Source organism: Dreissena polymorpha, chromosome 2 (genome assembly GCF_020536995.1).
Source record: "Dreissena polymorpha isolate Duluth1 chromosome 2, UMN_Dpol_1.0, whole genome shotgun sequence".
NCBI classification, from domain to species: domain Eukaryota; kingdom Metazoa; phylum Mollusca; class Bivalvia; order Myida; family Dreissenidae; genus Dreissena; species Dreissena polymorpha.
In genome coordinates, this window is record NC_068356.1 from 30,881,971 (window position 1) to 30,904,043 (window position 22,073).

Sequence of the window (22,073 nt, forward strand, 5' to 3'; positions counted from 1 at the left end):
AAGGTGCAACTACATTCGAAGTTTTAAAGTTGTAGGTGGAAGCACTTTGATTTTAGAGCCTATGTTAAAGTTTTATATTAGAGGTCACAGTGACCTTGACCTTTGACCAAGTGACCCAAAAATTGATTGTGGCTTGTAGAACTTATCAAGGTGCATCTTCATATGAAGTTTCAAAGTTGTAGGTGGAAGCACTTTGATTTTAGAGCCTATGTTAAAGTTTGATATTAGAGGTCACAGTGACCTTGACCTTTGACCTAGCGACCCAAAAATGGGTGTGGCATGTAGAACTCATCAAGGTGCATCTACATATGAAGTTTCAAAGTTGTAGGTGGAAGCACTTTGATTTTAGAGCCAATGTTAAGGTTTTAGCACGACGCCTACAGCAGACAGCGGACGAGTTGGCTATGACAATAGCTCGGGTTTCCTCCGAAAACAGCCTCGCTAAAAATGAAAATATAATTATAATTAATTTTCAGAATTTCTCAGATTTGCAATAAATATGCCAAAATAAAAGAAAATTTAGAAACCAACTGGTTGGGAGGGAAATGCGTGAGGTGGCACTTGTAATTTAATGCATATGTACTTTAACAACAATTACCACATTTACCTCTAAGTATTCTTTATCATAACAAATGGGCTTTTACCATGCAATAAATGTGCTTGATCACTTAGATTAATGGGCATCCAAACCTACATCAACAAGAACATCATTAAATTTTAACTGATAAACTTATATATAAGATTGTATGATATTTGTTATGCTGATGTATTTGAAGCATTGTTTCAAAACTCTGTCATGTATACTCTCATGTGATTCTATGATATCTGGTTTATTTAACTTATTATTCTTTTTTTCTGTTTTCTAATTTTATCAACACAGTCATGATCTACATAAGTTACATAACAAAAGATGTACCATAATTCATTATATTTAATGTTTAAACGATAAAGATACATGCTATAAACTAAATTACAAAATTGCTATATGGTGAATAAAAAATAAGCAAGTAAAATAAGTTCGACATCATCTAGTAATTAAATAACTTATCATGTATGCTTGTCAATTTTCAAGAGATACCTTCATAAATAATGCAGAATGTATACTAACCATAACATAGTGAGACAGATTATAGTGACTTAAAATGCAGTAGATAATGTTCAAAAAGGTTTACTGTCACAGGAACAATTATTTGCCCTTGCTCTGGGAAACAAGATGTGTTTGTGAAACACAATGTCCCCCTATATGACGTTTGACCTTGAAGGATGACCTTGACCTTGACCCTTCACCACTCAAAATGTGCAGCTCAATGAGATACACATGCATGTCAAATATAAAATTGCTAGCTTCAATATTGCAGTAGTTACATTACATGAGCAATTTTGACCCATATATCTGACCTAGAGGGATGACCTTGACCTTTCACCACTCAAAATGTGCAGCTCCATGAGATACACATGCATGCCAAATATCAAGTTGCTATATTCAATATTGCAAAAGTATTCATAAAATAAGCGATTTGGGCCACATATATTTGACCTCTGACTTGAAGGATGACCTTGACCTTTCACCACTCAAAATGTGCAGCTCCATAAGTTACACATGCATGCCAAATATCAAGTTTCTATCTTCAATATTGCAAAAGTATTCATAAAATAAGCGATTTGGGCCACATATATTTGACCTCTGACCTTGAAGGATGACCTTGACCTTTCACCACTCAAAATGTGCAGCTCCATGAGATACACATGCATGCCAAATATCAAGTTGCTATCTTCACTATTGCAAAAGTATTCATAAAATGAGCGATTTTGGCCACATATATTTGACCTCTGACCTTGAAGGATAACCTTGACCTTTCACCATTCAAAATGTGCAGCTCCATGAGATACACATGCATGCCAAATATCAAGTTGCTATATTCAATATAGCAAAAGTTATTGCAAAATGTTAAAGTTGGCGCAAACCAACCAACAGACCAACCAACAGACAGGGCAAAAACAATATGTTCCCCACTAATATAGTGGGGGACATAAAAACTAGGCTTCATGCATTTGCGTAAAGTAGTGTCCAAAATGAGCCTCTGCAGTATTCACGGGCTAATCAGCAACTTAACATTCCCCCTCCATTGAATGTTTGCATTAAAACAAAGTCTCTTCTAAATGAAACCCCAGTCTAAGCAGAACATTTTGTACTTGCTGTGTGGACTGCAAAGGCTAATCTAGGGTGACACTTACAGCCCTGTTTTCAAAGAGTGGGACTCAAGTCTATAAGGATCTTAGATATTACTGTTTTAAACCATTTATGCCTTGTGATCTCTCATCATTCTAAATTGGATCAATTTATTTCCAAAATTAGGGATGTCTAGTAAATTTATTTCTATATTTAGAATATTTCTTACAGAAATTCCTTTAAGCAAACAGCGCAGACCCTGATGAGACACCGCATCATGTGGCGTCTCATCTGGGTCTACGCTGTTTGCCAAGGCCTTTTTTCTAGATGGGTTAAAACCTTACCTCTGTGCTAAAATGAAGAGTCTGAAAATTATGGGCTGCAATGACTCAATCATGACATACCAGTAAACACAGAGGCTTAACCACAAGTCTTGAGGAACCAATTTCTCGGCAAAGGGGTGAAGATAAGGCTAATAAAACCAGGCTCTGGTGTTATTATGGTGTAATATTGGAAACCCTTTATTATCAAATTTGAAGGAACACATGTTCCAAACAAAACTTATACTCCATTTGTTGCTAAGATAGCTTGATTAGTAAATGTTTCAACTACTGTTTTTTAGTAACACTAAACTATCTCATGACTTTCAACAACTTAAATATGATTGTTGCAATATTGAAACTATCCCGTTTTTTTTGGTAAATTGTAAAGCCATGTAAAGGGCACATACTTTTGGAAATATCATATCTATAGAACTTATTAATAAATAATTGTCAGTGTTGTGTAAACTAAAGAAAATGAAAAGTTTCGAACTTCCATGTTTTCGAAAATCTCATAACTTACAGGAAGGGGAAATGTTACCATTGTCCAACAATGCAAAAACATGATGATTTGCAATAATATTGTAGTGCAAGCATAAAGAAATAGGAAATGCACTGCTTAAATGAAAAAAAAAATCACCTGTTAATCTTTATTAATAATTGCAATGTATTCAACCTCAAATCTCTCATAATCTAAGTCTTGTCACAGTTTACCCCACCCCCAATTGTTGTTAACGAAGTAGCAGCCTTTTTGGCACAATGTTAGCCTGAATATCTTCTTAATCTGTTAGGTATAAAGCCATTGTGACCAAGGATTAACCAAACAAATGCCAAAATCATTAAAAACTCATACATTATCTATCAAACAAATTTTTGTCTACACCAACTCCATATACATTAAAAATAAGTAACCTCAGTGAAACCTAAAGGTATCTACAGGGTAAATATTGACTTTCCAACCACATTATTAAAATAGGCACAAAACCTACTTAGAAACTCACATTCTTAAGAATTTAATTGCAGTTTCGTATCCAGCTTTAATGTGACAAAAATGTGCCAATAAATTTGGTTGGTCATTGTTGTTGACATAGGTTGTAATGATAAAAGTGCTACAAACTTGTGTGTCAATGTACATGTATGTGTTTGCCACAGTATTACAGTCTTACAATTTTAGACTGCAAGTCTCTACCAGTACCAGTCATTCACGTTATTTGCACTGCCAGTTGTATTTGCACAGAGTATAAAAGACAGAAAGGCATAAGTTTTTAGGTTGCTTATCATTTTGTAACAGATTTTGATATCAACACATACCCAAAGTGAAATGCTTTCAATACAGTTGCACAATAACCTTACAATCAATTAAATCACCTATCAAATCTGTTTATTATGACATTTCATGGCCACAATACGTCACTTGTGAGGTCAAGCTTAAATTACAGCACTGTCAATTAGCAGTATTTACAGGCTTTGTCAATATCATTTTGTACCAATTTGCCTTGGACAACTTTCAAATGCATTTCCTATTGTAAGACACTGACAAATGATTACAGGTTCAGGTAAGTATCTATGTCAAAGCAATATTATTCAACTATGCAGGAGACACATATATAGTGTTACAAACAGAAGTGCTATATTTTATTTACACTATACAACAAAGAATAAAACTTCTTCATATTTATTTGTTTTTGAGGATTTAAACTTTTCCCAAAGCTAAATTGTTGCTTTGTCTACATTAACTTCAAACTGTGATGTTTTCTTATCCAGAATATCTTACTGTGAAAATCAGATAACATATCATATGGAATTGCAAATGTATTTACAAGACATTACCAATTAGCAAAACTGTGCATGTAGTGTATTTATTAATATTTTGCTCCTGTTATAAAGTAATAAATGCATTAATGTGGAACTTATTGTGAATTGGTAAAACAGTGAACACAAATGATTTAATGTTGATTTCCCAATTGATGCCAAATGACCTGAAGGCTATGTTAATACATGTGCAAAAAATGATATCAGAAAATCCTGATCTCTAATTGGGTATGTTTTTAATATATAAAAAAAAATATTAAAAGGTTGACAAAACCTGTCAAAGAAACCACCAGCAATTTTTGGTGTATAATAAGAGGACTCAAAAAATGTACTGCCTGAATAGACATGCTTTGTTTTATGTCTGCCAGATGAAGTTAAAGCTCATTCAAGACCTAGGTGATAGCATCTGTCCCCACAATGGTACAAATAGACAACGTCTCTCTGAAATGGCTCCAAGAATAGAGAGTATTGTTTAAAATATTAGCCTAATTTGCCAACATTTCAAAGATCATTTTACACAGGTGAGTAAGGACTAACAAAACTAACAAAAGACATTTAAATAGTAAAATATTCCCAGTTTCGGTGCCAAATTAATAAAAATGTCAACAACCTATACTAGTGTCATAAACGAACTATTTAGGACTGCTTTAATTACAATCGGTCTTAAGAAAACTGTCTTACACCTGACAGATATTTTCTGTTTAATAAAGTTTAATAGTTTAACAGTTTAATAAAGTATGTTTTGGGAATGAAGCAATGTTTAAACTGCAAAAACAATTTTCAAATTCCATAAAAATATTTTTAGTACAAATAGTGTTGTTGTTTTGTTTATAATTGATTGTGGTCGTCACAGCGTATGATTCCAAAATAAAATGTTTTTAAAGAGGTTGGGAAGCAGATCCCATAAAAATTAAAAAATTAATTAAACTTGACATTCCATCATTATTTCCAGTTAGATTCATGTAAATCCCACATACTGTATTTTCTCAAATATTAAAAAAGCCCCCAACTCTTATAAATGACCCCCAGCATTTTTTTTCAAAAATACATTGAAATTAATGCTTTTGTTTGATTAATGCAACAATGCAATACATGGTGAGGTAAATTTTTGACTGAAATGTTATGTAAATGCGCCAATCAGTCAAACTATTTCTTTAAGAGTTATGCATCAACATTATGCCATTATTTTTACCCCTAATAAGCACCCTCCCTTGGAAATGTAAGGCCACCAGGGAGATTTATTACAGATACCTTTTTTCAATTTTTTATTGAATGAATTTAACAAGAGAGCAATGATGGCCCTGAATTGCTCACCTGACTAACCAATACAATCCCAACCCAGTTTTCATCAAGATAAACATTCTGACCAAATTTCATAAAGATTGAATGAAAACTGTTACCTCTATTGTCTACACAAGGTTTTTCTAATATTTGACCCATTGACCTAGTTTTTGACCCCAGGTGACCCAAATACAATCCCAACCCAGATTTCATCAAGACAAACATTCTGACCAAATTTCATGAAGATTGGATGAAAACTGTGACCTCTATTGTCTACACAAGGTTTTTCTATTATTTGACTTAGTGACCTAGTTTTTGACCCAAGATGACCCAAATACACTCCCAACCCAGATTTCATCATGACAAACATTCTGACCAAATTTCATAAAGATTGGATGAAAACTGTGACCTCTACTGTCTACACAAACAAATTGTTGACGGTTTTCCTATTATTTGACCTAGTGACATAGTTTTTGACCTCAGAAGACCCAAATACAATCCCAACCCAGATGTCATCAAGATTAACATTCTGACCAAATTTCATAAAGATTGGATGAAAACTGCAACCTCTATTGTCTACACAAGGTTTTTCTATTATTTGACCTTGTTTTTGACCTAGTGACCTAGTTTTTGACCCCAGATGACCCAAATACATTCCCAAGCCAGATTTTATCAAGATAAACATTCTGACCAAATTTTATAAAGATTGGACGAAAGCTGCGACCTCTATTGTCTACACAAGGTTTTTCTATTATTTGACCTAGTTTTTGACCTATTGACCTAGTTTTTGACCCCAGATGACCCAAATACAATCCCAACCCAGATTTTATCAAGATAAACATTCTGACAAAATTTCATAAAGATTGGATGAAAGCTGCGACCTCTATTGTCCACCCAAGGTTTTTCTATTATTTGACCTAGTTTTTGACCTAGTGACCTTGTTTTTGACCCCAGATGACCAAAATACATTCCCAAGCCAGATTTCATCAAGATAAACATTCTGACCAAATTTCATAAAGATTGGATGAAAACTGCGACCTCTATTGTCTTCACAAGGTTTTTCTATTATTTGACCTAGTTTTTGACCCCAGATGACCCAAATACAATCCCAACCCAGATTTCATCAAGATAAACATTCTGACCAAATTTCATAAAGATTGGATGAAAACTGCGACCTTTATTGTCTACACAAGGTTTTTCTATAATTTGACCTATTATGTGACCTAGTTTTTGACCCCAGATGACCCAAATACAATCCCAACCCAGATTTCATCAAGATAAACATTCTGACCAAATTTCATAAAAATTGAATGAAAACTGTGACCTCTACTGTCTACACAAACAAATTGTTGACGGGCGCACACACGCACGCACACACGCACGCACACACAACGGACGCCGGACATCACATGGTCACATAAGCTCACCATGTCACTTCGTGACAGGTGAGCTAAAAACCATGCAGCGGTAGATCAACTAAAATGAATGTACTGTAATCCCTTTAAAAACAAAACACTGACTTCATGGATTAATATACATTAATTATTAATTTTATTTTATTAAATGTAATTTTCATTTTTATATTAGATATAATTATCATATATTATAATCATATAAGAATAGCATATGGTTACCTAGAACAAAAGAAATAAGTACATGTTTTACACCTGTCTTTACCTACAGCAAGAAAATACTTCGCAAGCAAATTCTTATTGACAAAAACGAAACAAAACATATATTTCGGTTGAGGTTAAAGACCTATAAATATAAGAGAATTTGGTTCAACAAAACACATATCCCCAGTTCCAAAAATATAAATCAGGGTTGGAAAAACAGTACGCAAACTGATCGCAGGTCACTTATTCAGCACCTAGAAATTCTAAAATTCTATTAATACCAGTTAATTGGTCACTGATTCACCAGAAAAACATACTTAGGAACTTACCAAAAAAGGAGAAACCGATGAATACCAGTTAGCACTTTTGTGGAAAACTATCTTACGGAAAGTCCGAAGATAGCCGACCAATCACGATCAAAATCACACCCCTATTATCAATATTAAAGCTTCGCGCAAACCGTATTTTCTGTCTCGCTTTACAGGTATGATTCTCATAATTATTTACATTTTGGATAAATTTGTTGTTTGTATTATTTTACTAAGTGCGGTAATCTATAGTTAATTACAAATTTTAGTTGTATTTGGATGTTATTGTTATAGTTAATAATGTCATATTGTGAACTCTACAGGATTATACGGTATGTAAAGAATTGTGTAGAATTTATAATAACTGGACTGCAAACTGATATAACAAATATTAAAATGTAGGCTTATTATTGTTAGTTATTGAAATCCTATGTTTCTGAACATAACTGTAGAAGTATTTTATTTCAAATGCTATATGACATGCTATTATAAACTGTGCATGTAGATTCACATGTATATTATTTGAAAATATTATAATATTGCTTTGTCTCGCTTTACAGAAATAAAATTGAACTGCCTTGGCAAGATCGTTTGTATTGAATTATTATCATCAAACCATCAGGCAAGAAATATAAATATATATCTATTTAATAATTAGTGCTTAACGCCGAAATGGAAATAACATTTCATGAATAACATTAAACACACGAAGTAAACATCAAGATATCCTAAAATATCCAAAAGATCCTGAGTAATAAATAAAATATAATCGGTAGTAAATAGGACCGGGTTATAGTACATCAATTGATAATTGTAAAGTAAAAGAAAACGAATCTTGGCAAAATTAAGTATTGTATTATGTTAATGAATGTCAGCTAAAACCCCTTTTTTCACTACATCATGCACTGCTGAGGTGCTGTTTGAACAGTAAAATTCTTTCTGTGACAGAAGCTAAACCTTAGATTGTCTCATTAATTTCTTCTGTTGCAAAAATGTTCAATTGCAAATCGGCATTCATCTTGAAATTGCACAAAACAACCTGAAAATTATACTTATCTTTATTCATTTTTTTATAAAAGAGAAATGGCATTGATACGAAATGATCAGTATTACTTGAAAGATAAAATCAGTGATAAATTGAGTAAGCAGTTTTATAAGGTTGGATCTGAGGAGAAAATTTCAAATTAATAAAAGGAATGTCAAAGAATTGGAGAAAATGCGTACATTAGAAAAAAAGCATCAAAGTGCATTTTTATTCCATTAAACTTTGAATGATGTTAAAGTAAGTACATTACATTCATTATTGCGTACAAAATTAATGACAGAAGAAATTTCTGGCAGACTGTTTTTTAAAGGGTTTTTGCTTGTTGTGTTATTTTATTTATTTACTTAAATTTAATGCTTCCTTTTACACAAATGTGACCAAAGTACGGAACAATGCTATATAGAAAGAGTTTTATTAAGTTTTTGAGTAAGCACATTCATATTTAATAAGTTTTGTAAAATTATATACTTTACTATGTACAGTTCATGCAGCTTATCATATCAACAATATTTCCCCTAAATGAAGATATAAATTATAATATAACGATGCATATTCAATGTATCAAAGAATCTGATAATCAGAGAATATTTATCTAGAAATTATTATGATATTTTGATGACTTCCTTAAGAAAACACAAACAAATATTAAACATACATTTTTCCATTCAAACCTCGATCCAGTGGGATTTTACATGTAGCACACATTTTTACATATTTATGCTAGTATGGTGTTATAAGACTTTGCATAATTCAATTTTGGTTCTCTCGATAAACGAGACTGTTTCAACTTCTCAGAACAACACACATGATTGTACTGGTTTTATTGTAAATTTATAAAATATCATTTTTGCCATAACGTATTGTTCTTTAAGCCCAAAACAGCTAATAACATATCTTACAAATCAGCACTACAACATTTAAATCTAAGAGTTATCATGAATTCATGATACATGACGCAATACTTGTTTGCTTAAAAAATGTTTTTAGAGAATTTCAAAACAATGGTGGAGATTCCAGTGAAAATACTGCTCTGATTTCAATGTTATTTGATCAGAACATGAAATATTCTATTTAGACATTTTATTATAGTTGAATTTCAAAACACTCTAGAAATAATGTTATTCAATACCCCATTATAACATAATGCTGAACACTCAATCAAATGTGTTTACATTCTTTTTTGATAAATTTTACTCAAGATATCTTCACAATATTGGGACAGTGGCAGATAAATGAAAACATTATGCCTCAGAAAACAGGGTGTTCGGGTCACAAATATTATGCCTTTATCACTAAATCAACAATTCAATTGATCACATTAAGAAATGCTTTTCTCTAACCTGTCATTGGTAAATATGTTATTTGACACTTTCAGAACATTGTGGTCTTTACTTTCTTTTGAAAAGCAATCAGTCCTGCTGATCACTCATACTTCGAAAATCTTCAAATGCATAAAAAGGAATTATCTCATTTAAAGTGGTTCTAAATTTAAACTGTACACCTAATGGCACTAATTCCATTTGAGCCTTGGGTCATGTTTTCTACAGACAAAAGTTCATTATTATGGTACTTCATTATTTGGACACTTAAATGCGCCATATTTCTACACATGTTATCTACTATATATTCAATTTCAACATGGGAACATTCTATAATAGTATATATATAAACTCTTATTTTCACTGACTAGAACTGTTCTTTTTAATTGATTGCAGTTTAATATTCAAACAAATTAATTGTATTTATTAACGAGCTTTGATTGTATTTGTTCACAAAATGTGATAAAACTTATTTACAAAGTTTGATTTATTTAGTGACAAAATTTGATTGTATTTATTTAAAAAATGTACTTGTATTTATTTTCGAAACTTTAGTGTATTTATTTACAAAATTTAATTGTATTTACTTACAAACTTAAATTGCAGCACTTTGTCTGCTCTGTGAACACAAAATAAAAGATTATCAAAATGAGTTTGTCTTAGTTTTACTCTTAAATTGAAAATGGTCATCAACTCATTTACATAACAAGAAAATATCTTGATAATGTTCAGCACAAGTAGAATTTAAATCTTTAAATCAGCAAGTGTATGGCAGAGTCACTCACTATCAGACACAGTCTTGACAGCACAATATGGGGGTCCAAGCACTGTGAAGTACATTGTGAGTGGTACACTGTACCAACTGAACCTTGTTATGGGAAAACTGCGCTTAATGCATGTGAGTAAAGTTCTCCTTGATTAATCAGGGACCACAGTTTCCACATGAACTGTATTTTTGATAAAATAAGACTTCCTTTAAAACAAAAATACCATAAAAGCATAAAAGTGTTGTCCCTGATTAACCCTAGGCAGACTCCACCGGCTACTCTGGGATGACACTTTACAAACATGCATTGGGCCAAGTTTACCCAGTAGACTGTACCTACTGATCTCGAACCTAGATCCAGGACTTGTCGGCAGATGTTGTGTGCTGGAACCAAATCTCTCAGTGAACTAAAACATACTGACTGATCTTAGACCACAAAACCACACAGCCAAATGAATTTTTTTTAAACCAGAATTAGCAGATGGCTGTATTCTTCTGCATTTCTATTATGGGGAATTTTTCATACAGAGATCTTCAGAAACTGGAACCTCTAGATGAGGTAATGCTGTACTACTGTAAAAGAGCAAGAACTGTGGAAACCTACATAATGCACACTTTTTGTAGTCTTGTACACATTATTAGCTTGTGCCATTATCCACAGATCTACCGATGGCTTTCATTTATTATAAAGATTAATTGATGTACACTTCTCTCGCCTGCCATGTAAAATATTTCTTACAGACCCTGAAGATCTATTTATAAAATAATAAATGTGTCACAAACACTGGACTCTATAAAGCAATAAAATTGTTGAAAATACATGTATAGCTAGCTGTGTCCAAAAAGTGTCAACACATGTAAAAATATAGGTCTCTCATTAGTTTTTAATATAACTATATAATATTAAATAATTATTGTATTAGAACATTCTAAGACAGTTTAAAAACTTAATAGTACTATTAATGATTTACAATTCCATTATTATTTGAAATATTCATAATTTTTACAAATTGGTACATTTCAATTACCAGGGTAAATTTCTCCAATATACAATACAAGACATAAATGCATTACAGAAATTAAGAGCATTTCTTGTTAGTTTTAACTTCATTACCAAATTTGAAACCAATTATTTTCAAATATTTGAAGTTTGTAAATGATTGCAAGAATTTCAAAATGATCAATAATTTGGTAGTGGCTGTTGCTTGCAGTTAAACGAATTATGTTTCAGGCATAGGAAAAAATGCACTAAAACTTTTCACAGACATTTAATTAGGGATTGGATTTTCACAAACTCACTGGGTGCAATTATCAGCTCAATGCAACAAGCTAAAAACAGCAGCAACTTAGTGCAGAGAGATCTCTTATTCTGAGTCATGTTTTTCATGTTTAACCCAGCTTTTCACCTTAGCTGACCTTTGAAAGTGTCCAATGAGGCAAGTAGGCCAGAAAAAATCTACAAACAATTATCACATTTACATTAATAGGTAAATCAGTAATAGACTGTCTATTTTGTGAAGTATGGGATATGAAAAGGGATACTACAGTGTGTTTTGCCACTATGTTTACTGCCTGTTCAGCATAAAACAATTTTATCTCTAATGAAAAGGCTGGAGAGATAGAACAGTTTCCCAATCAACTCTTGACATCAATACTGTTTGTGTGGGCCCAGAGCACCAGAGCATTTGTACTTAAAGGATATGTTCTTGTATTTGGTAATTGCTACCATATTGCATTTGTATATTTTAGATCATAAAAGTAGTGTTGTTCAATATCCTAATATTCATTTTGATCAAAATATTTTAAATTGTTTTGGAAATTGATAGTTTAACACGTAAAAGTATTAAGTTCTAATCAAGCTGACGTTCCAGCAGTGGAATTGTGACCTAACTTTAAAGCATTGCATAAATCCATCCTGCAAGGTATAAGGGTCTGTTTGCAGTCAGTAAAAGAATCGTTACATAAACGCTATCGCATTAACTAGGTGAACTTTTAATTTTATTTTGACAAGAAATATCTTAAAATTATGATATTTGGCGATATAATTATGGTTTGTCAATAGTAGATTCTGAAAGTGTTTTAAAATTCAATGATATACTCTTTTTCATTAATTTTATAAAAATTATTCCACTATATTGACAATTTTGTTAAGCATTAGCATGATGATTCCCAACATTATTTATAATCGAATCAAATAACAATGTCTGACAATCCACTTAAACAGATCTGTTTGAAGAGTGCGTGTATAAATATTTAAAATATGTACCAATAATTTGTGTGTGGCCAATTGAATTATGTGTTATCATTTACATTCTTCTTTTGTATTTCTGTTCTGTCTCTATAGATAAATGAATTAAAATGATCAATAATAATGATGCACAATAAGCCACGAAATCTCGCGCAACACCCCTCAATTGATTTGTGCTTAGAACTGCAAAGAAAAAGACATTCGCTAACTTTGGTCTAATTGATGTTATTCTTTATCTTTCACCAACACCAACCACAATCAACGCTGTATATCACCAGGTATTTTTTTTACCAACAATTGATAAAATAATTGTAGTAATGCAACAACGTTTAATTGCTTACAACATGTTAAAGTTAAACATTTACTAGCCCGGTATTTGTACAAGTATACAAATCAAATAGGCAAACAAACTGGCGAATAAATTTAGTGCCAAAATGCCTACATAACATAAAAGGATGAAGACTTCTAGCAAAAAATCTTAAACGTATATCGGACAAAACATCGATAACCTGAAATATATAATAGGATGATCAGTGATTTTTTTTGCCCAAAGTTACAGCCGATATTCGGCTGCTTCCCAATTGCAAAAAATGACGTTTTTTCCCAAAAATTTGATTAAAATTTCCCAAAAAAAGACAAAATTTTCCCAACAAAGCCAACAAGACTAGAATGTAATTTAGCAATAATTTCCAACGAGTGCTGATTGAGCTTGTCGAGTCGTCGCTGAACGACAACTGACTTACGTATTGTTCGCAAATTTAGCCGAATATGATTTTACGTTGCTATCCACATCTCTGTCTATATTGCAGAGGATACCGACGAAAGTCGATGTATCCCGATTGTAAACACCTGTTTTTACACACATCCAAGATGGCGGCAAGCAGACGAGAAATTTGCGATGAGCGGCGAAAATGATAAATAACATTTAAATTAACAACGGATATCATATGGTTATTACGGAATAATTTATTGTGTGTGTCCATTAACGCAAATTACAACGTTTGAGATAAAAACAACAAATGTTTATTAGAAATCATCACAATGAATGTGCATCACGGAAATCAGTGTTGGGAAATTGGAGTTAGTCTACCGGTACTCACAAAGTTAATGCATTTAAGATGAGTATCGTTCGAAAATGGAAAGAGACATACATGATATGATTTATATGTTAGTGGATCTGTGTAAAATCAGATTCATATGCATATTCTGCTTTATTATGTTTGTCACGCTTTACAGTTTACTGAAATAGCATTGAACAGAGGATGTCAATTGCAAGATGTTGAAAGGTAAAGAAATGAAATAAATTATTTTAACTCCATTTAATACATCATTGACATAGCAAGACCACTAAAGCGTTGTTTTTTTTAATATTTGTTAATGTTTTCAACATATGATATTTAATTAAAAAAAAATACTGAATTAAATTCTTACTGTTGAAGAGGTTATGATTAAATTGTATATTTAAGAATCTATATATATTATTGCAAGTTCAATATGCATGTGGAAGGATATTAACTTAACATTGTCTTCGTTGTAAGAACACATTAAATTAGCACTTTATAATATAAAAATGCTGTCAAACATACTTTAATAATTTTAATTCTGTTCTTATAATCATATTTATAATGTTTCCCAATTTCATGGTTTATCGCGCTATTTTTCCCAATTTCATGGTTTATCGCGCTTATTTTCCCAATCCAAATGGCACAGGCTGTAACAAAAAAAAAGCATCAAAAATCACTGATGATATTTGGTGGGCTCTATGCTTATTGGTTCAAATATTATGATATTTTAATGGATTTCAATTCCAGATATACAATGCATGAAAAGTATTATGCACATGTTTCAATACAGACAAATAATGTAATGTAGCTAGTACAACGGTTACATGCAGCCAGTCAAAATCCAGATGCTGATGCAATGAATTTTGGTTAGTTCATCACCACTTGGTAGAAAAAATGAAATCATTGGAACAACATGCCCCTTCTAATCTTGCTAAATTGAAAGCACTTTGCCATTCTATGAAGAAGTTACAGATTTATTGATAACATTCCTAATTCAGCAACTTAACTCTCAATATCTGTTTGGCAAAAGGAGTGTTCCATAATCTTACTCCACTGCCAGTCACGGTTATAGAGACTTCACGTTTGTAAATCTGACATTGACCTGCATGCCCATGTTTATAATATCACAGAAAAATTGAGCCATACTCTGTGAAAAGGGTGTTTAATGCATGTGCGTTAAGTGTTGTCCCAGATTAGCCTGTGCAGTCCGTACAAGATAATCAGGGACGACACTTTCCGCTTTTATGATATTTTTCGTTTCAAGAAAGTCTCTTCTAAGCAAAAATCAAGTTTAGGTGGAAAGTGTAATCCCTGAAAAGCCAGTGCGGACTGTACAGGCTAATCTTGGACAACACTTTACGCACATGCATTAAACCCCCTTTTCACAGAGTACGGCTCAATTATATTCACCATAACAATACTATCATTAAGCTTCTGAGACTGTTGATGAAACAGTTATAACTGAGAACAAATTGGTTGTTTCTAATATCGATTTTTAGATATTGATCTTAGTAAATTAAATATTAATTCAATGTGTGAATTTATTAACAAAACCTGATGAGAATACATTTAATGTAACTGAATACTTCAAAGGTTAAATTTCTTCGACAGTCATCTATTTTTTTATGTAAATAGATTTCTATTGAAACATCCTGTGTAAATGGCACACTTGACCAAGCTTATTATGTAATGAACATAAGTTTGACAACGAAATCAACAATGAGTGTGAGGTATAAAGCTCTGTTACCATTCTCATTTTTTTAAATTCAGGTGTTTTGCATTTATGAAACTTAAACAAAGAAATGGAAGCTGTGTAATGGCATCATATAAAAAAAACTATATACAAAAGTATTGACAATATGCTAGTGGATTTATTTTCATACTTATTATCAGTCCATGGAACAATGCTGAGATAGTACACATGTTTTAACAATGACATATCTGGAAAAAAGGTAGGATTTTCAAGTTTTCTGCATGGCTTTACTTAATGTCAATAATTATTTGATTCATCTAAAGTGGACATATAACATCCATCCAGTTAAACCACATCATATCATATGGGTGTCTGTCATACCTTTACCCAACAATTTCGTTACCATTTTTTTAGTCATATTGTCAATTTCATTTCAAACTATTTTCAATGGACAAAAACACATTAAAAAACAGTTATTTAATAAATAACTATAAAATGTCACAAACATAAAAAATATACATAAAGCTTTTGTTATACTTGCACAAAACGTATTTAAGACCATTAAGTCTGTAACAAACAATGTGGATACTACATAGGAAAACATTACCTTGTAACATTTGTTCCAATTTCTTTCGGTCAACGCGAAATCTTTCTTCCACATATCCAAGGTCATTTTCTTGTGATTCATCCTTATTTTCCTGAGAAATGTCACCTTTATCCGATCCAGTTTCACTAACAGAGGCCGAGTCTTTCATTTCAGCTCGGCGACTTTGTAAACTGTCAGCCATTGCATACTTGTTGTCAGTCTAAATTGAGGCGAAGTAGAATTGGTGAGGGGTCGTGTCAAAATGAATTTGTCTTGTCAAAAGGCGGTTACATTGTACTAAGTTGAATCAAAAGATATGTCGATTTCGTTAACTTAAGCACCTCAGCCCATCCACATATACCCGGTAGTATCCATAGTTAATGGTTTATTCAAACTTTTCTTAGAACGTTCACACTTGACGCTACATTGAAAAGCTTTTTTTATATTCACAGTAAATGTGTTACCTCTTATTCAGCAAACAACTCCAGAAAATATCTGGATATATCTTAAGAGAAAGCATTGTTATTATCCACAAATATATAATACAACGTAAAGCAACTATCAACAAAAAAGGTGAATCAAACCGATTTAAAACCCAGCCGAACCACTTATTTACCACAGAAATGATAGAAAAAATAAACAACCAACGCGATTTTAATTTAAAATGCCCAAACAATATAAAATATTATTAATTTATAAAGTTACGAGGGAATATACAGAAATTAGTCGAAACAATTACGTAATAAATATTCCATCCACATAAAAATAGCACTACTGCTTGCAGTCTCTTAAAACTGAAATATCATAGCATTGCAGATATGCACTGGGTTACGTTCTTATGCATACACATTAATAAAATGACTTTTGTCATTTATATTAAACAACACTACTAGTAAAAATAAAGTATTAGATTTATGTCAAACGTGTAAACTGTATATTTAGTTTGCAAATATAGGAATATAGGTGTAGTTGTGCTCATTGGGTCATTGTCGACCTGAAATGGCTTGAAGTCACCATGGGGTCACTAGAAGCCGATTCATGTCACCCTTGGGTGACTTTAAGCCGATTCTAGTCACCCGGGCGGCTTGAAGTCACACCAGAGTGACATAAATCGACTTGAAGCCATGTCAGGTCGACAATGACCCAATGGGCTGTAGCACAGGTGGTTAGCGTGTGGCTATGATATTAATTAGTGAAAACATCATTTTGAATGATAAATAATCATATTATAACGAAAAATTAACTTTTCTGAAAAAAAATATTTCACTATCAAATATATATATAACAAGGTATGCAACTCAAGATCAGCCCAAAACGGGGTGCATCGCTTTGAACAGCCATATCTTCATCAATTTTTCAGCGATTTTCACGATCTCGGTCTTATTCAACGCAGAAATGAATTTCCTTTCTGGAAATGTATATGTCTTGCAATATTTTTACAAATGCTGGGTCAACTTTTAAGAAATAACACGATACACAACACGCATGACCCAGTTGACAGTGATCATGTATTCTTTATGAATGAAATCTCCAGTTGTAAAGACACACCTCCGCATTGGACCAATGAAATCACTCGTATGTTTAAAATGTCAGTTAGTTGAAATGTATGTAAACAAAGGTTTCAAACGGCGCTGGACAGTTAGTCTTGATGCAGAATGTTACGACAAGAACGGTAATAATGTTTTTTCATACGTTTTATTGAATTATGGTATCGAACTACATGAACTTTATAGGGAAGTTGCCCTTTACTCCGTGAAGATTTCAGTCTTAAAGACAGCATGATCACTGTCAACTGGGTCATGCGTGTTGTGTATCGTGTTATTTCTTAAAAGTTGACCCAGCATTTGTAAAAATATTGCAAGACATATACATTTCCAGAAAGGAAATTCATTTCTGCGTTGAATAAGACCAAAATCGTGAACATCGCTGCAAAATTGATAAAGATATGGCTGTTCAAAGCGATGCACCCCGTTTTGGGCTGATTTTGAGTTGCATACCTTGTTATATATATATTTGATAGTGAAATATTTTTTTTCAGAAAAGTTAATTTTTCGTTATAATATGATTATTTATCATTCAAAATGATGTTTTCACTAATTAATATCATAGCCACACGCTAACCACCTGTGGGCTGTAGTTGTGGGTGTAAGTGCGTGCACGTGGGTGAGTGTGTTTCAAGTTTATGAGGTGCTTTTGTGCCTGAGGCTGCATTATGGAGGGACACGGAGCGTGCACCGGCTTTCATATATAATTGACTTACTAGACTGACGAAAATTGATACTAATTATGTTCAGCTATTTCTGTTTTACTGAAATGTTTTACATTTTCGCTGTAGTATTGTTATGATAGAGTGAGGCAGAGGCAACCCAATGACAACGCACCTGTCCGGTATTGTGACCACTAATTAAGGCACCAGCCAAGTGCACCAGGACACAGGTGGTTAGCGTAATCGATCAGACCCGATCTAAGACTAGATCACGCGAGTAGTGAATCGTGTTATTTCTTAAAATCTGACCTAGCAAATGTAAAAATATTGCAAGATATGTACCTTTCCAGAAAGGACATTCATTTCTGCGTTTAATAAGACCAAGTTCGTGGTAATCGCTACACAATTGATGAAGTAATGGCTATTCAAAGCGACGCATTCTGTTTTCGGGTCATTTTGATTGAGTTGAATATATATGATAATTATTTTGTTTCAGGTAAGTTTATATTTCGTTATAATTTGATTATTTTTCATTCAAAATGATGTTTTCACGAATTAATATCATACCCACACGCTAACCGCCTGTGCGCCAGGAGTGGGATCTGAACTCGGGATTAGGTGAAAAGCGATAATGTCATTTGATATTATGTTTAAATGTTGCGGTTACGTCTTGCATAGAGTACGTGTGTATAATAAATACTAGAAAACTAGAGCGACAAGAACACGAAGCTGTCGTAATATGAGCCCTACATATGTATTTGGAACGCAGAAAGATCGCCGTAAATTCTTCGGGAGTCTATGAGCCAATTCTCTGAGTCTCCAGCGCGACTTTAGAACGACTGTACCGAGTCCTCCTCACGTTCTTCACGTTTCTCTCACACAGCTGCCGCGTTTATGGCGTCCTCAGGGCGATCCTACGGCGTTCTAGCCAGGTTGCCTAAGACCACAGAACCTCTGAGTTTACTTTGAAGCAAAAGAGTCCCGTTTGGTGGCCACATTTTGTGTTCATGGCGTTATACGTTCACACGGTGACCCATGGCGTCTTTGGCTATCCTACAGACGTATGCACGCAATATGAACGCGAGTTCGTTGCGACGGGGCTATAGATTGCATCTTTCTCCTAAACTAGTAGGTACACAATGTATGAAGCGGAAGAACGCTGGTCTCGCGGGGAAAGTGTGATAAGTCTGCCTTCTTGTAAAAACCTATGTCAAAATGTATCTTCTAAGCAAATACATCGTTCCCGCATGCGATTAATTAGAGTTACACGCTTAAGTTTTAAGTATGTCTTCATTGGTAGTTTAAATACATAAATTAATTAATAGAAGTATAAGGATTTCAAATTCTTTTTTCCGACATATGAGGTTAATTTGCGTAAGGCGAGATGCAAATATATATTCGGAAAAAACTTCGATAATTGTAATTATAATTATAGTAATTTTTAAACTTCATGTAAAAATGAGAAAATTGCCATCGAAACGCATCTTTTTGCTATTGATGTCGAAGTTTCTTCTTGACTCGCCATTTTCAAGCGAACTAAACAACAATTGTTCGTGTTGCTGATATTGATGTATCAATGCCCCTGTCTCGACACACAAACTCGACCCTTAATGCAACAGTTCTCTTTCAATTATTACCCAATGGGATTTCGTAAAATATATAATATTAAAAAAAATCATGTAATAATATATCCCATAAATTTTACTTGATCTACGAATAAGCATTACCGGTGAACGAGTTAAATAAAAAAAAATGAAAGGTCACAAAATAACACAGTCGAAACTATGTAATCAAGCTATCGAATATGCCCTTAATACGTATCCATTTTAGTTGCTCATGATTTTTGATGTCAACTTATTTCTCTGGTGACAGATTGATAAATATATCTCTTCGAGTGCCCATAATATCAGCTGAATACCGATGGAATATTGATCCGTTCCCGAATACGGCTCCTTTCAAGTTTCCATAGGCTATCAATGATTGAAGGTCATTCCGGTACACCAATGTTCAACTCGTCACAACGTTGGCTGTGGTAATGTTTATAACAGAGCAAATAGTTGCTATGTGGGATGTGATACATGTGTTATACATATAACATACGTGCGGATAGCAGAGCAAATAGTTGCTATGTGGGATGCGATACTTGTGTTATACATACAACATAGCAGAGCCAATAGTTGCTATGTGGGATGCGATACTTGTGTTATACATATAACATACGTGTGGTAACGTGCTTGTGTTCAACTACATAGCTATGTGGGATGCGATACTTGTGTTATACATATAACATACGTGCGGTAACGTGCTTGTGTTCAACTACATAGCTATGTGGGATGCGATACATGTGTTATACATACATCATACGTGCGGTAACGTGCTTGTGTTCAACTACATAGCTATGTGGGATGCGATACTTGTGTTATACATATAACATACGTGCGGTAACGTGCTTGTGTTCAACTACATAGCTATGTGGGATGCGATACATGTGTTATACATACATCATACGTGCGGTAACGTGCTTGTGTTCAACTACATAGCTATGTGGGATGCGATACTTGTGTTATACATATAACATACGTGTGGTAACGTGCTTGTGTTCAACTACATAGCTGCTTTTAGTTTAAACCATTTTATGTTCAGCTCGATTGAATCGGAAGGATTAAACTTATTGAAACTCTCTCGGTTCCATTTCCTGAGACTATAACCAGTACTTGGTGTCTTTGGGGAAGATCGAATGAACGCGCCCAGAGGGGATCGAAACCGTTACCTCCCGGCTGCTTGACGTGCACCATATTCACTACAAAACGGCGACCTTTTTGTATTCGACCTGTACTCAGTTGTTTTATTGCGCACACACGGTTTTTCATTCAAATATGACAACAAATGTATTTTTTGTTTTTTTCGGTCTTATGTTGTAAAAAAATGTCAAGATTGTTCGCATATTACCGTTTTCACGATAAGCACGAGGATACCACGTGATCCAGAAGTGTCGGAACGTCGTGGATGAATGATTTAAATGCACATTATTAAAAATTGTTACTCAAACATAAATTTGAGAAATTGCAATGTTTTAAGTGTTGCGTTAGAAGTGCCGTTGAAAACATTTAGTTTCAACCGTTCCTCTAGTGAACACATGCGTTGATTTTTTTAAAGGAGCGTTTCGATTGGAATGCAAGTCAGAATAGAAAATTGCAGATGAAATGTTTGACACCCAAAACATTAAAATCGCCGAAATCGCGAACATCTGTATGTTCTATATTTATTTTATTTTTTTCATTCATCGAAATTTATGTTTTTTGTTCACGAACTTTATTAACAATAACAACATCTGAAATGTAACATTTAATTTGAATTGGGTTCACATTCTATGTACAAGCGTTAAAACCTACGTCATAAATTTCTTTGTCACCACGTGCATTTTATATCATCTATGGGGAAGTATAGTTTATTTAAGGACTTTGTGCCTATACTTGCAGTTACGTACTTAAGTCCCTACGTACCGACATTGTTTGTTTAGCCAAAAAATGAATTAAGACTCGTAATATACCTGTCAGCCGAAAAAAGTTTGGATTGGATCAAAGAGTGTTTTTTGTTTATTGCCCACCATACAAGTGATATTTTGACTTATGCTTTGGT

General features: G+C 33.3%; 1 protein-coding gene across 1 annotated transcript in view; it reads right to left on the minus strand.

Moving 5' to 3' along the window:
- The window catches only part of LOC127866457 (protein bicaudal C homolog 1-A-like), a 72,532-nt gene extending 56,057 nt beyond the window's left edge, over positions 1–16,475 (minus strand). Inside the window, exon 1 of the mRNA XM_052406975.1 lies at positions 16,250–16,475. Within this exon, the coding sequence (XP_052262935.1) occupies positions 16,250–16,430 (181 nt within the window). The 5' untranslated portion in view covers positions 16,431–16,475. The remainder of the gene's footprint in view (positions 1–16,249) is intronic.
- Between the last annotated feature and the right edge of the window lie 5,598 nt (positions 16,476–22,073).